Consider the following 15,728-nt stretch of genomic DNA (forward strand, 5'->3'; position numbering starts at 1 on the left):
CCCAACCCCCTAGGACAAAAGAGTGGGAGACAGAGTCAAACTCCCTTTTATGTCCCCATCAGGAGTCAGAGATGAAGACACATTCCCAGTAGCTTCAAGTTTATTATTTTTAGTTTCACTCTCCTCACATCCAAACAGCTACAGCTTCCCCCAGACCAAATCTCTTTTCATGAGAGCAGATTCATGCCTCCACACGAGTTCTGAGGGGTCTGGGGGACTTCAGACTCTTGGCAGTTAGGTTGGGCCCCTCCGTGTTAAGGGGGCCTGATAGCTCCTACAGGTCTTTGCCACATCTATACACAAAAGCTCAGAAAATTTCTTCAGCATTTGGGACCCTGGTGTTCTGTAGCTCCAGTAGCCGCTGTACAGCCTCGGCCAAGTCCCATTCCCCAAGTCGACGATTATCTCGAGTCCGAATGTTCACTGTTCTCTTACTCTGCTCTTTCTGGCCAACCACTGCAGAAAGAGGGCAGGTTTGTGAATCTCAAGGCAAATTTATCCAGAGGATATCTCCTTTTGCTATGCAGAAATTTAAGAGACCGAAATCTTTAGGAAGAGCAGAGCTCAGACATGGTTCCGGGAAAGGATATATTTAGCTATCTCTTGCTCTCCAGTTCCCTGGTCATCCTGAGGAGATAAAGAAATATTCCAGACATTCTCTTACATGCTTTATCACTTCCACTCAGGATCCCAGGGGTCAGAGTTAGTAGGGTCAGCCAAAGAAAGACAAACAGATCAAGAAGCAGATCCAGAGAGAGAGAGAAAAAGAGAGAGAGAGAGCGCGCACACGCGCGCGCGTGCGTGCGTGCGTGCGTGTGTGTGCTTTAGAGAAAGGGGAGGGTGGCAGGGTGGATGACACACGTGCAAGTCCAAGGGATCATGGGCAGCTTGCTCCAAGGCTGGCAGGATGAGTGGATGTGTAAAACTAGAGATCCAGGTAATCTGGCTGAGACGTTCCTACTCCTTGTCTTCAAGACAGAGCTCTGAACCTTGGAAAATGAAAAAAAGGAGCAAGGTAGGCCTAGACTATTTTTCTTAAGGCCTTTCTCCTCATCCCTTAGGGCTGACTCTATCTAGGTCTAGAATAAGCAAAGCTAACTAATTAACGCCTTATTAACCCTTCCTGTTCCTTTCTGATGCTCCCTGGCTAATTACTAACAGACACCAAGAGCTAGGGCGGGGGTCAGAAGAAAACTGTTCTGAGGGTCAGAGGTGCTGGTCAGGGGGTGAAGGAGCCTAGAGTCCAAATGGCTCAGAAGTTCTGAATCCTGGCTCCTGCCCAGCTCAGGTAATGAGCTGCAATTTACCCAAATATGCGGATGACCAAACGTAGTAGACAGGGAAGAACAACATACAGGCCGAGTGGAAGAGTGCAAGGCTCTGAGGGCTGTGCTAACCCGGTCTCACCGAACTGAAAATTGTAGTGGGCAAGCTGAGCCCGGCGGATCCTCCGGCCGAGGGTCAGTCCGGAGTCAGCATCCAGGTCGCCAACCAGTCCTGCAGCTTGCAGGCTCCGCTGTGCCTGGGGTAGAGGATCATTGACAGGAACCTGATTTAACGGAAGGCTGAGGAGCTAGAACAGTCTGATGCCAGTTTTCCCCAAGCTCCCCCATCTGCCCCTCCTTCCTTTGCCTCAAGGCTCTCCAGTTCTCAGGGACAAACCCTCCTCACTCTCTACACTGAGGCCTCTCCCCAGCCCCACAGCCTCCTTGTCGGCCTCCTCCTGGAGCCAGGCCTCCCTGGACGCTGCCTGTTTCTAGACACCACTCTACCCAACCAGCTGCTCGACTCTAGTACTGTCCATATCCTTACTTCTCTCTAGAAAGGAAAAATAAAACAAACATTTCTCCAAGGCCCCTTCTGTGCCAAGTGCTCAGTTGTCAGCAATTAACATTTATTATTTGAGTGCAGTCTTGTGATTCCAAGTGCCGTGCCCCTTTCACTACCCCATGTGGCCTCTGCTACCCACTGCTCGTCCCCATCCTCACCCCCAACTCCTCACCTCCCTGGCATATTCCTCTTGCTCAGTCCCCACAGGTATGACCACCACCTGGAATGGTGACAGCCATAGTGGCCTGATTGAGAGAACAGAGGAAGGCAAATTATTTGTCCTGGCTCAGACCCCAAGTGTGGATGCAGGGAGCAGATTCTAGAAGGAAACAGAAGTGGAGTCTGAAGGGAGCCAGGATGTGGAGCACGCACTACCTGGCTTGAGGGCCAGAGCAGGAATCGGGAGTCAGAGGTCTCACCATTTTCCCCCGCAGCTTTCCGCCAGCACTCCCAACATCCTTTCCACAGAACCTAGCACTGCTCGATGAATGAGGACTGGACGCTCCAGGGCCCCCGCCTGCCTTGGAGGGAAAGGTGGGGGTGGATGGAATGGAAAAGTGTCACACAATGTGCACCCAAGATCACCTTCCAGTTTCCAAGAATCTTCAGCCCTGGCAAGGGAGGGTGTGGAGGATGTGGTTTAGTTTTTAGGGTCAAAGGCAGAAAGGGAAGTTGTTCTCCACCTATTCCACGGGCCAAGGGAAAAGGGGACAGGACAAGGTTCTGTACCCCTTGTACTGGAGGTCAAATCTCAGGGGCAGTTGGAAGTCAAGCTGGATTGTCCCACACTGATGGGGCCGACCCAGGGCATCGCGGAGGTGCACGTCAATCTGGAGGAGACAGAAGGGAGGACATGAAAGAAACCAGAACCAGTATCCTCCATTATGCGTGCCACCTCCTTCTACCTAGCCACATCCCAGGCTGTGTGGAGAGACGTGTCACCCAGCTGCATCGTGCTGCAGACTCTGGCGGTGGCTCTTTCCACTTAATAGTGGTATATTATTAGGGAACATCAACATTCACATGAACGGCCCACCCTCACCCTGGCCTCTCAATTCCCTGAGTTCCTCATCTCAGAGACCTTCATCCGCACCCACACTATGGCTACATCCTTCATGTTGTCATCGCCCAGAATGGCTGCACCTCTGAAACAGTCCATCAGACACCTGCTCTGATTACTATCTCTTGTCCTTCCAGCTCTGACAATTATTCCTATTAATGGCTCTTCAATCTCTCGGCTCCTTAACTCCTCATTTTTCTTCCCAGTCACAGGCCTCTCAGCCTCTCCCACCCCTGTTTCTTTCCCCATGCAGCTGTAACCACTCTCCCTGGTTCCCTGGTATCACTGTTCTTCTGTCACATCCACATGACAAAACCCCACCCTGGTGGCACCCTAGCATCCCACCTCCTTGGCCCTGGAACAGAAGTGCCCAGTGCTGCCCAACACGCCACACACCACACAGACGCAAAAACAGCAACTGATGCAAGTCGCTGTTGTGAACCTCAATTGAACCCTTGCTGCTGCCTGCAATCCTCTGGCTGCCCTAATCAGCTCTGCATCCTGTTCTCCTCAAGGATTTTCAAGCTTTCTCCTCTCTTCCCATCCTCAACCCCCGCACTGACAACTCTCCTATTCTCCACTCCTATCTCAGCAAATGATCCTGCCTCCCATCTCATGGAGAATTCTGATAGTTGGTATCATGAGATGGGAAAATGTCTCAACTTCTGTCACCACACCTATAAATATCCTGGCACCTACCCCCAAGCCTTTCCTTCTACCCCCTAAACAACAGCACAGGTGCTTCTTTCTGTGAAGGGCTCTGGATTCCAACCCTCAAGACTCCCCAGAAACTTTCCTCTACTGAAACCCCTTCTACAACTTCGACTTCTCCCTGACCCAAACAGGCTCCCTCTCATCACGGCATTTAAACATTCTCAAGTCTCTCCCTTCATCAACATCTCTTTGGATCTGCCAGCTACTCTCCTTTGCCTTTATAAGAGCCAATGTTCTTGGAAGTGTTAGGTTCATTCATTTACTTCTGACTCCACATCCAGTCCCCACTTTACTGAAAAATGGACCCTCAAAACCTAACAGCCTTTTCACTAAATCCAGCAGACACTTTACAGTCCTTTTTCCCTGACTTCTTTCACCTCTTCCAATTTGCCATGTGAGTTTTTACTCTTCGCCCCAGCCTCTGCCTACAACGTTCCCTCCCTTTTTTTTCTGTACGCGGGCCTCTCACTGTTGTGGCCTCTCCCACTGTGGAGCACAGGCTCTGGACGCGCGGGCTCAGCGGCCATGGCTCACAGGCCTAGCCGCTCTGCAGCATGTGGGATCTTCCCTGACCGGGGCACGAACCCGTGTCCCCTGCATCGGCAGGCGGACTCTCAACCATTGCGCCACCAGGGAAGCCCCCAACATTCCCTCCTGAAGCACCTTTTTACTTGGCCAACGATTACCTTTCAGATCGGAAAGAGATTCCTATGGGAAGCCTTTCCTGACCCTCCTGAGTAACGTGCCCCCTTAGTACCTACACAGCACTGATCCCACGGTGCTGAAACACCCTATTTACCTCTCAGAGCCCTCACCAGACCTAAGTTCCATGAGAGCGGGAGATGTACTGCTCTTCTTTATATCTTACACAAATTTAAAAACATTCCTTCGTATCTATTAAACAGTTAATAAGACAAAAAAAGGAATAAATAAGACTCTAACCACGGTCCCCAGCTTACCTTAGGCCCATAGAAGGCACCATCTCCAGGGTTGAGGTCCCAGGGTTCTCCAAATTCTTCTAGGGCCTGTTGAAGGACCTTTAGAGGAAAGGATACAAGAGAGGAATATGTCATCTTAAACTTTATGAGCAACAGATCCCTCTAGTCCCCAACAGTGACCCTCTCAGCATACGCCTCTACCAGGGACCCTGATTCCCATCTCCCCTCTCCTTCCATCAGAGACTGGTTTATCTGCCTCTGCTTCCCTACCACCTGCTCACCTGCTCAGCCTGGTCCCAAAGGCAAGGCTCTCCCAGGAAGCCAGATGGCCGGGTAGACAGTGCCAAGCGGAAGGAGAACCCAAGGACAGTGTAGACAGAGCGGAGGAAATCAAGACAGCCTCGGATCTCTGCTTCCAGCTGGGGGAATAAGGGCAGATAAGCTGTGTGCTAGCTAGAGCTCTGGGGTGGTGGTAGTTTGGGGAAAAGAGGGCAAAAACATAAAGGAAAGGCTGCGATAGAATGTAGCTAAATTATCATATATAAAGAGGGCAACTGAGAGTCAGGAATGTTGGCAGTTCACAAGGAGAATGAAAGGCAGCTTAGAAATGCTCTGGTGGAGCTGGGGAAGGGCCACCTGATCGGGTGCACAGAAGATGTGAGCGTCATCTTGCTGGAAGCGCCGTAGCCGGGTCAGTCCCCCCAGACTGCCAGAGGCCTCGGCCCGGTGCAAGGCCCCGAAGTCGGCCAGTCGCAGGGGCAGCTCTCGCCAGGATCTGGGCCGGTGGGCGAACATCAGGCTGAGGTTGGGGTGGGGAGGAGTCAGGGCCACAGGGAAAACTAGCCCCTGAAGACTTCTCCTCCGCCCAGGCTGCTTGCTTCCCTTCTCTGCACCATCAGCTAACGCGCTCTCCAGCCTCGGCATGCCTGAGTCCTGTCAATCCCACTCATCACAATCTGGGCCCTGCCTGGTTCAAAAGTGAATCTCAGTAACAACAATAACAGACATCACTTACTGTGCCCCTGTGCTGTGATAGGCACTGAACTGAAAGAAGAACCTTAGACAGCAACTCCAAACCCTTGATATTACACATGAGGAGACTGAGGCTTAGGGAGGTGCAATGATTTTTCCCAATTCACATAGGGAGCTACAGGGCAGATTCAAGACTCAAATCAAGTGTTCCAATACGATTCCAAGTTTTCTACAACTTAGTACTTAGTAACCAGGTGCCTAGCCCTAGCCCTGGGAGGACCCAGGTCTCCTGGATCCCAGCTCACCAGTGCGCAGGGCAGTTCATGGGCTTGAGGGCAAGCGTGCCTGTGGGATGGCTGGTAGAGTGGTCACTCTGGGAGCCGGCATGGCTGTCAGAGTCTGGGGGCTGCAGGGCAAACATGTCTTCCCGGTAATGCTCCCAGTGCCCTGACAGTTCCCAGAGTTTCGTAGAAAACAGCGTGGGGGTTTTCACTTCTGAGAAACCACGGCGGGTGTACTCGGCCTAGAGAGGAGGGTACAGACATGGAAGGCCAGAGTGACTAGGGGGAGAGGAAGCAGGATGGCAGCTGTGTGATTCTTCTGGGCTCTCAGGTCATGCTGAACACAGCTACAACCTAGTAAGCACCATCCTCCCTCACTATGCTCCTCACTGTAGACCACACATTTCTAGGCCCTTGATAAAAGTCACTAGCACTTTACAATATTTATGTTTAAACTTCTAATCCCCCTCTTTTAAACACATGGCTTCTTCTAGGCCCTCAGTCCCTACCCAGTCTTCCTTCCCCTGAACATGGGTCCTCCTTACCCTGATAAAAGCCACGAGTACATTATACACCCTTGTCCCTCGAGGCAGGAAGAAGCAGCTCCCGGGGCTCAGTTCATGGAAGAAGAAGAGCTCCTGTTCCTGGAGTCGGGAACGGCAATGGTCACTTCAACGGGGAAGCGGGGACTTGGGAACCCAGAAGAGATAACTGACCAAGCTGCTCAGTCTGCGGGATTCCGAATGTGCTCTCAACTTCACAGTCAGGTTCCTTCATCTCTCTCCAACCCTCATCATCACCCCCACCCTGCCCCCATTTTCCCAGTCTCTGTACCTTCCCAATGCGCCGGTGGTCCCGTAACTCTGCTTCCTCCCTCCACTCTTCCCAGGCCCTCAGCTCCTCTGCAGTGGGGAAGGAAATCCCTGACACTCTCTGCAGTGTCTCTGGGGTGCCGGAAAACCTCCATAAGGACGATGAGTTCTGTGGGAGGACAAAGGGAGTCAAAGGGAAGATGAGGACAACCCCTCTTTCAATCCTCATATGATACTCTGAGCATAAGCATCACAGGTATGACAACGATCCCATCTCATCTCTCTGTCTCTACTTTTCCCACCATCACCACCAGGAGGATGGCCCCCGCCATCCTCCAGACACCCCCTGCCATGTATATCACCCCGGAGGTGCCTGAGCCTTGATTTCTACATATGTCCTGCTGAATTCTAACCTTACCCTGCCACCTCTTTTTGTCCCCATTCTCACTACCACTGCCCTACCAGCACCCGTGTACTTTGTTCCTTTCCCTTCTAATCAATGACTGCTCAGGGAAGTAACCCTAAGTTCTGGTCAAATATTAGTCTATCCATCCCCTTATCAATCTCCCATACAGCTGCTAGAAAACTCAGTCTCCCACACTAGGTCCTGTTCCTGGATCCATGAAATTCAAATGCCTCTGCTTGTTCTTTCCTTGAACAATTGTATGGTACTAATAAGGAACAGCCTGCATTTTATAGCACTTTTAACTTTTCCTCAAACACTTTCTCTTGCGTTAGTTGGTTTTGTCTCTATGATGTGGATTCACTGGTAGGACAGGAATCAACAGCTTCATTTTATAGATGGGGAAAACGTGTAAGGAGATTTACCCAAGGCCGTATACTTCATCAGTGACAGAGACAGGACTAAGAACAGATGCCTAGGTTTTCAGTCCAGGGCTTTCTGCTCTGCACATCTGCCTCTCCCCTCTCTCTCTGCTCCTATTCCGACTAATAGCTCACCTTGCCCAGGAGCAATATTTTCAGAAAGGGCAGGCCTTTGACTTAAGAGTATTCTCTCTGTGGCTGTCAAATGGTGTTCCACACTGGCTCTCTCCACAGGAGCCTTCCCTACATGACCGTGTCCAGCCTGATCGTGCCCTCCCTCGCCATCTCCCTTAGTGCTAATGTCTGACTATGGACTCGGAATTGGCTTCTGGGCCCTGGCAGGGTGTCCAGTATCTGTCATCAGATGGGGATTTCTAAAAGGCAGGGACAAAGTTTCTATTTCTGGATTGCCCCCCTTAGCTATCAGAGCAGAAAAGGGGTTGACAGAGAGGATCACCTTCCCATTCCCCAGCTCACTCCAGGGAAAACAGTAATCTCAACCTAACCCAGCCCTCACAACTGACCGATAGCAGCTTCAGGCCTCCAATCTGTCCAGTATGCCGAAGGTGGGGGCCTCTGCACAGATCAACCAACATACCACACCTGGGAGAAAGAAGGGGCCAGTTAGTGATTTCCAGATTCTTGAGCTTCTAGGATTCTCCCTCTAGGGTGTTTAGCTGACAGAAAGAGACATAAAGAACTATTCCACAGAGAAAGCAATGGGAGATAAAAATCAATTCCCATTTCTTTTTTGGGAGCAACAGATTACCTTCTATCTTCTTTCCCTTATCCCATTTCTGGCCTTCTTTAGTGCATCCCCACCTCTCCCTGTTTTCCTCAGTCTTGACAGCTCTCACCCATATACTGTTGCCGTTGGACCTGTCACTTTCTCCTCGATCAGGTGAAGCTTAAAGGGGTTATCCTGGAAGAAGGGAAGAGTGAAGACAAGTCTTTATTCCCACGAATAAGTCCTGAGAGAGAGCCACTCCTTCCCTCATGTCTCTAGATTATCCTCCTAAACTTGTGTGTCTCCACTCCACCTTGAAGAGCTGCCGAAGCTGATCCTGGGAAGCCTCTAGTCTCCGGAAGGGTTGAGCAGCAGCTGCAAGTTCCTGACAAATCCGTTCCAAAACAGGCAGCTCTGAGCCCTTGATCGTCCTGGAAAGATGAGGGTTGGTTGGCTTCCATCCTCTAAGGAGCATCACCTGGGTGTTGGCCATGGGATGAAATCCTGCCTTCCAAAAACATCTAAAACTATTGGCAAAGACAAACAGACTAGGGGAAAACAAATAGGAAATCAGGTACAAAGTTTACAGCTGGAGCAAAAGCTCTTTGTACGAAATTAAATGTTGTGTGCAGGCAATCTGGATAAAGAAAACTAGAGCAACAGTAATGAGGGATGAAGTAAAAGTTGAAGAATTCATAAAAGCTAGAGAAGGTAAGTTTCAAGCAGATTTAGAAAAGGAAAGACATGGACTAGTGGAGAAAGTGGTACCTACGTCACAGTTGAGGCATGGAGGGACCCGCCCCTAGCTTTCTTTCTCCTCCAAACTGAACATGCCTGAGGCCCCAGAAAAAGGCCTCAGAAAACACCCCAGGAAAGAGGTACAAACTTTCAGTTATAAGATGAATAAGGTCTGAAAAACTAATGTATAGCATGGTGGCTATAGTCGATAAATTCTGTATTGCATAAGTGAAATTTGCTAAGAGCCCACCTTAAGCATTCTCACACACACACAAAAAAGCATGTGATAATTAACTCGATTGTGGGAATCCTTTCACAATGTATACATGCATCAAATCACCATGTGTACACTTTATATTACAATTTTATTTATCAACTATAGCTCAAAAAAACAGAAAAATAAAGTAAAATATGGTGAAATCTTTGAAAAAGAAACCACTCCAGAATCATTCTCCTCCTTCCTTGCACTACTCACCGTTCCTTTCCAAGGAAGAAATCATGGTAAAAGCCACATCCTGTGCTTGGACCTTGACAGAGAACAGCACCTAGAAGTTGTTCAGCTGCTGCCCCCAGGACATGGGTACTGGAGTGCCAGAATACCTGGGTTCACAAGAAAGGAGTTCATGAGTTCCTAACCTTCTCCTTTAGCCCCTAGCTCTCGGATCCTCCCCTCAGAGAAGCTGGCATGAAACTAGTATGAATAACTATCACAAAATGGGGAACCTGACTTTGGGGTGACCACTAAATAGTAAAAAGTAAAATGAAAACAAAAACAACTGAATAGAAAAGAAAGAAGGCCACTAGAAGCAACGCACAGACGAGAGTAAGCCTCACTCCTCAGTGCTTCCGGTTCTAGAGCATAGTAGGAGGCTAGTCAGTTTTCATGCCATCCAAGCTGACATGAAAAAGTGGAGAGGAGGCCAGGTGATGTGCTTGGTTGTGCAAGCCACATTAAAATTAAATACATGCTACAGATGACTTATAATGCATGTCTCAAGAGTTGGAGGGCTAACGTGGCATATCATCCTCTATTTTCAACTTTATATCTCTCCCTTTCACTAGCACAATGATCACTGCTTAACAGACCCAGGCTAAGTAAAAACTTTCACCCTAAGTTTCCAGCTTAGCCAGGAATAATCAAGACAAGCAATCTGTGGTAGGCCTCCCTCTCAACTGCAAATGGAGAAACTGAGGCAAAAGAAATAAATGCTATAAGTGCCCACTTAAACATCTCTTCGTTTAGTAGCCACTGTATCCCTGATAAGGAAGAAACTTACTGCTTTCCCCTCTGCAGAATCGAATGTCAGAAATCTGAGGTCAGAATCTGTCTCTAAGGGCCGCTCCAGATCATAAGGTTCTCCATTCACTTGAGCAGCCACTGCAGTATCTGCCAGTTTAGAACTTCAGCAGTGGGGGATGGGGAAAAAGAGAAAAACAAGGTTACCATCCAAAGGGGTAGAGAGGGACTAATCTCTTAGGAACTCCAAACTTGAAAGGGGAAATGTGTTACCAGAGCAACAGAACCTATCGTTGTTTTCCCCCATGCATAATAGAGGAAGGGCAGAGACTATGAAACTAATGCAGATAAAAAGGGATCAGCAGGAAAAGCTGTCTTGATGGGAATGGAATAAACATACAGAGCTCTTTCCCTGCTCAAATCGAGAAAGTACAGAGATAGAAGGATTATCCTGGTAGGTACAGAATGGGCCTGATACCTGATCTGCTGGGCTAGTTGGTAAGGGGTTGTGTTCCATGCCACAGCATCCACTTTCTGGCCTCCAGGAAGTGATATCTTGATAGTCCGGTGTTCCTTCTGTGCCAGGCTTGCTAACCTCTTTACCTGAGCAGTCCATAGCTGCTCAAAAAGGCCAAGCCGCTCTACCAACCAGTGTGGAGGGGTCGGCACAGCTGCCTGGAGGGAAAGATGTTAGGAGGTAACACATGTCCCACCATTCCTTCTTGGGATTGGGGACGGTGGGAAATTAGACCATTTATGTGGCCGTGGTCCTAATCTCTAGTCTTTAAAAGGACTGGGTGATAACGGGTCCTAAGCTGGGAGCCCTAGGCCCCGCAGGCTGCTGACCCTAGGAAAAAGATGGCGCATCTAAGGGCTACAGTAGCCGGGTCTGGAGACGCAGGGCGGGAGTAGAGGGGGTCAGGCTGGGTTGAGAGCCTACACTTTGGGGTTCCGCTGGGCTGGGTCCAATGTGGTTCGGAATCTTTGGGTACCTCACGCACCGTGTGCAGCCCGCAGGCTTGTAACCCTGGGATCCGAAGCCGCCGCCACCTCTGACACAGCCCCATTTTCCTTCAGACCCGTCCTACATCCTCAAATAAATGATCGCCGCTTCTCCATCGCCAGATTCCTCATTGGCTTCCGGCCCAACAACGTCCATGCCTATTGGTTATTACAGCTGCCACTCCAGTCTGGGACCACCTCCAGGAACTCCGAAGAGGTACACCCCACACAGCGAGAGCAGCGTTGCGACTGGTTCCGGCTGACCGGAAGACCTAAACTGTTACACATATGGGCAATTCCAGAGACCTGCAGTTTCAGACCAAAGTAGCAATAAGATATCCTGCGGCTTTGAGGGCAGGGGCAGGAAAATTCTCCAGAGTGCGAGCGGGAGAAAAACAGATTAGAAAGGGTAGTTATTTTCTTTTAACCATTTTCTTTTACGTAGTCTCCACTGGCAGGTAGGTAACAGGTAAAAGCATAGACTTTGGGACAAGACAGACCTAGTGTAAATCCTGGATCGCTATGTAATTTTGGGTAAATTAATTTCTAATAAGCTTCAATTTTCTTATCTATAAAATGGGAATAATAATAGTTATCATTCTGAATTGTTGAGGTTAATTTTATGTAAATCGCCTAATATACTGCATGGTACACAGTAATGGGCAACAATAGCTACAAGCTATGAGAACAAATGAATATAACCGCTTTGGGGCTAGAGCGAAAAATCTGCAGAGGGCACTCCTTGGAGTTCCTTCATACTCATCGTGCTTAAATAGGGACCTTAGAAACCTCTTAATCTTAAAGATGAGGAATTTAAGGTCAGAGAAGGTAAGTGGTTTAAGGCCAAACAGTAAGCACTGACGCTGGATTCTGAATCCACATCTTGTATTCTTCTACCACACCAGACTTTCTCTGGTAATAGAGTTTACTCCAATGCAACTCCCTCTTCACTTCAGAAAGAAGTGCCTGACCCTAGAATCTTAGCTCTCTGCTTCCTACACAAGACCTTTGCCACTCATTCCCATCCTAGCTCTCAACTTCCTTTATCCCTTCTCTTCCCTCTCCCTGCTATATCCAGAACACAGTACTAGGTATATTTGATTTGTTTTACACAATAAAAATTGAAACACAACCAGATATGTAGTAAAGTATGAGGGGAAATGGATTTGGGGACAGCTGTGAGGTTCTCAGTAATTCCCATTAGTCCCCTCACCTGGGGGTGGGGTTGGTTGGAGTTGGTTCTCAAGTTTCCAATGGTGATGTTATCAAGGATTGTGGAGGAAAAGCTGTCAGAGAAAGAAGTTTAATCTAAGTTTCCAGAGGTTCTGAGAGAGGCAGCAGTTGATCTGAGTCACAGGCACCACCCTGGATCTTGGCTCCATCTTCTGGTATGTTACACACCCTGAAATACAAAAAGAAATAAACAAGACTGTGGAAGAGGAAGATTACTTTGTGTGTGTGTGTGTGTGTGTGTGTGTGTGTGTGTTTGGGAAAAGGTAGGGAGAATTTTTAAATGGCATTCAGAAAGTGTGACAAACTTTACCCATGGCTCTGCACCAAAAGGGACAGGGGAGTGTTACATTGCAGGCAACAAATTGGTAGCTGCTCAATAAATAATTATTGACTTAAGAATACACCAATCACTGTACTGACTCAAAAGTCCAAAGTATTCATATACTGATACACACCTTCTTCAATCATTCTACTTTGTAAGGATAGTAGAGGGATGGTGGAATAAGTAGATTACAGTTATGGTAGCTCCCGGCACTCATCTCTCAAACATTTACTGACTGCTTACTGTGTGCAATGCACTGAGCTGAGTGCTCAGGAGGTGCCAATGAATCAACTACTATATCATCACGTATGTAACCTGTTTTGCAGTGGAGGGAGGAAGGAAGGGATGTCAAGTTATTCCATTCCTCCCTGTGTGGCAAGCAAGCCAGCAAGCAAGCAGGCAAAAGCAAGCTAGCTAAGGCCAACGCATCAAGCACTGGTCCTTCACAGTGATTCTGATCTATGACTAGCATGTCTCAGCCTCGGAATTTTACTATGTGCGAAGTACCATGCTTCACTATCTCATTGAACTCCTAGAACCCCGACAAGTAGTAGCTCTTCTTACGCTCCCTTTAAAACATTGAAAATGACTCTCAGGCAAGTCAAGCTGCAGTCCGTCTGAAACCAAGGCCTGTGTTCTGCCATACTATGCTGTCTCTCAGGGACCAGGATAATCATAATGCATCATGTTTGGTAGCACAGCTTTTTGTCTCTCCAGGGTACACTTCTAGGAGCCTCTGGGGCCTAAGAGGTCTTTAATATAGGGTGGAGAAAAAGGTCCAATAGAAAGCCAAGAAAAGAGGCAAAGAGGCATCTTACCAAATATCCTCTACCACACTAAGGTTAAGGAAAAAGAAGAGTTTAGGAAATAATGGCAGAAGATTTCACAGAAGTCTAGGGAAAAGGGAATCCTCAGTAAAGGGTATACTGGACCCTTAATTTTGGGAAATTCTCAGCTTTACTCCACTTTTAGAATAGACATCCTGTTAGCTAAAGCTTTGGTTGAGGAGGTACTGCTTTTATAATGTTAAACTATTTGTAAGAATTCTCTCCATTGAAGGTAAAGTACATTTCCCACTTGTTATCAGGATCAACACATTACCTCCAAATCTTAGTTTTTAGAAGCAAAATTTCCCTGCACCAAAGAAATTTTAAAAGATATTGGAGGTAAAAGAGAGAAATGTAAAAAGGTAAAATACATAAAGAAAGGTTTACATCATTGCCACCAAATGCTTTTGAGGCCCAAAGAACTAGCCAAGTGGTTAAGCCTACAGTAGGTACTGTGGGGAGTTTAGGTTAAAAAAAATTTTTTTTTCTTTAGTAATGAAGATCTAGGACGCAGCCAAACTTTAACTTTGCCTTAAAGATGCTACAAAGAGAAAGTCCAGCCAAGTTTGCTGAATAAATCAAGAGGGGGAAGCTTCCTACCCAGAGCATGGGGATAAATTGAACTTTGAAGACAAAACCTTTGGCTCACCTAAAAATCTCTACTAACATTTCCCTTTCCCAAGACATTTCTTGAACCTGAGAAACAAGGAAACGGCCACCTCCACCCTGCCTTTTTTTTTTTTTTTTTTTTCACCCTGCCTTTTAAATGACCCTGGTTGGTCAGGTCAAGACCAACGGAAAAATATGAAGTCTCCCAAACACAGGAGTCAGTGCCAACTTGTTTGATACTGAAGTAAAAAAAAAAACCAAAGCAAAGAGCAAAGTACTCTGAAAGAAGGCCCTAGCTACATCTACGGAAGATTACATACAACTATGGCCCACTACCCAAAAAACCAAGATTTCAAATTAATACTTCCTTAATCTCTACTGCCTTTGACAATGATTGGCTACCTAGAAAATGGGACCTTAAGTATTGCCTCATGTGGATGCAAAGGATTCCTAGCCAGGGGAGGAGAAAACAGAAGGAACTGGATGCTGCCCATCTTCTTTCTACCCATTCCAACTGAAATACTCCAAGAAAAAAAATGTAGGAAGTTTCAAGTCTTATCTCCTTCCCACAAATTATGTGGCAAAGGACTTAATTCTCAAAAAGAAGGGGATCCAATGGGGAAGGGAAAGGAGGTAATGTGGTTGGAACATCTAATTTGCTAGGAACCTCAGCAGATCCAGGGTGTACTGGTTTAGCCAACACCCTTTTAAGTCAGACACAAACAACTGCAGCCTGTATTTGTTCTCTCTGTTGGCACTGCTCACTAGCCCCTCCACCCATATCTGTGTTCTCAACGTTTGACTCTTGCCACAGTGATAACAAAGGGAAAGGACAGGAAAAAAATAAAATAGAACCGTAAGGTAACTGTAATATCAGTTTCTAGATAGAGCTCAGCCTTCTTATCCCCTTCCCCTCAAACTTGTAACTAAGCATTAAAGGTTTCTTCTGTCCTCCCCCAGCAGTTCGTCAGAAATTGATATTTAATTCTACATTGCACTTGCTCCTTTCCTTTAAGGCATTATGTGCTTCTTTCTACTTCTACGTGGGGAGAGAACAGGATGTTTACTTAGGAGCCATCTCACTTACGGGTATCCCTCTTGCAGCTTTGTCTGTGCAGACTCAATGAGTTATTACTCAGCAATTGTAAACAGCAGCTGACCGGACTTGTCCATACAGTTACTCATAAACAAGTATGAGAAACGCCTCAATACCCTAAAACCTACTCAGATAGTGTTTATGTTATTCTGTCTACATACATGAGGGGGTAACTCATTCCTTCTATACCATATTGGCTTAAATAGAACAATTTTGGGGAAGTTATGTATTTTCAACATGCTCAGAAAGGCCGATGAGGAATTCTAAAAGCTGTTGCTTCCTTGGGGTGAAGACAGGAATCAGGAGGGCAAGTCAAGGTCCCAACTGGGGACCAGGAAGTAAGGGTGAGCCAGATTCCAGAAGCAGCTGGCATAGTGGTACACCCTACCTGCTGGGCGTGTTCCTAGGCTATTTCCGAAGTGTCTGGTGACACATCTGTAGCTTCACGTATTCAAGGCTGCTATTTAGAGCATTCTACCCTGCCAGTGACCCAGCCTGGTCCAGA

The 15,728-nt window shown here is 47.5% G+C and overlaps 1 protein-coding gene and 1 long non-coding RNA gene across 16 annotated transcripts; one reads left to right on the forward strand and one right to left on the reverse strand.

Moving 5' to 3' along the window:
- Positions 1–82: 82 nt before the first annotated feature.
- Positions 83–11,645, reverse strand: TARS2 (threonyl-tRNA synthetase 2, mitochondrial). 15 transcript variants are annotated; one of them, XR_002173150.3, is made up of 19 exons: positions 11,127–11,645; positions 10,613–10,809; positions 10,175–10,298; positions 9,373–9,497; positions 8,473–8,707; positions 8,290–8,354; positions 7,957–8,035; positions 6,630–6,776; positions 6,341–6,439; positions 5,820–6,037; positions 5,179–5,341; positions 4,824–4,961; positions 4,564–4,641; positions 2,560–2,660; positions 2,250–2,441; positions 2,003–2,075; positions 1,408–1,522; positions 862–989; positions 317–456 (listed from the first exon to the last, which is right to left on the reverse strand). XR_002173150.3 is itself a non-coding variant. In XM_019919845.3 (18 exons), the coding sequence occupies exons 1-18, from the start codon at positions 11,199–11,201 to the stop codon at positions 308–310; spliced, it is 2,373 nt and encodes a 790-aa protein (XP_019775404.1). In that variant the 5' UTR covers positions 11,202–11,620; the 3' UTR covers positions 83–307. The 15 variants fall into 15 exon arrangements, 7 of the variants coding, with proteins under 7 accessions (XP_019775404.1, XP_019775405.1, XP_019775406.1 ...); XM_019919845.3 differs by lacking the exon at positions 862–989 and having other exon boundaries at positions 83–456; positions 11,127–11,620; XM_019919846.3 differs by lacking the exon at positions 862–989 and having other exon boundaries at positions 83–456; positions 11,136–11,613.
- LOC141279312 (uncharacterized) lies at positions 6,765–9,673 on the forward strand. The gene is made up of 2 exons (XR_012333314.1): positions 6,765–6,863; positions 8,439–9,673. It is a non-coding gene; the product is annotated as an uncharacterized lncRNA (long non-coding RNA).
- Positions 11,646–15,728: the final 4,083 nt, after the last annotated feature.

Source organism: Tursiops truncatus, chromosome 1 (assembly GCF_011762595.2).
Source record: "Tursiops truncatus isolate mTurTru1 chromosome 1, mTurTru1.mat.Y, whole genome shotgun sequence".
NCBI lineage: Eukaryota > Metazoa > Chordata > Mammalia > Artiodactyla > Delphinidae > Tursiops > Tursiops truncatus.

What these genes read in the sequence shown, in the direction of transcription:
- TARS2 (XM_019919845.3), bottom strand. Translation starts at nt 11,201, where the DNA reads ATGGGGCTGTGTCAGAGGTGGCGGCGGCTTCGGATCCCAGGGTTACAA. An exon ending in GAGGCCTGAAGCTGCTATCG is followed by an intron (nt 6,777 to 7,956) that starts GTCAGTTGTGAG and finishes GTCCTCCCACAG; the next exon opens with AACTCATCGTCCTTATGGAG. An exon ending in CCACTACAATTTTCAGTTCG is followed by an intron (nt 457 to 1,407) that starts GTGAGACCGGGT and finishes CTCTTTCTGCAG; the next exon opens with TGGTTGGCCAGAAAGAGCAG.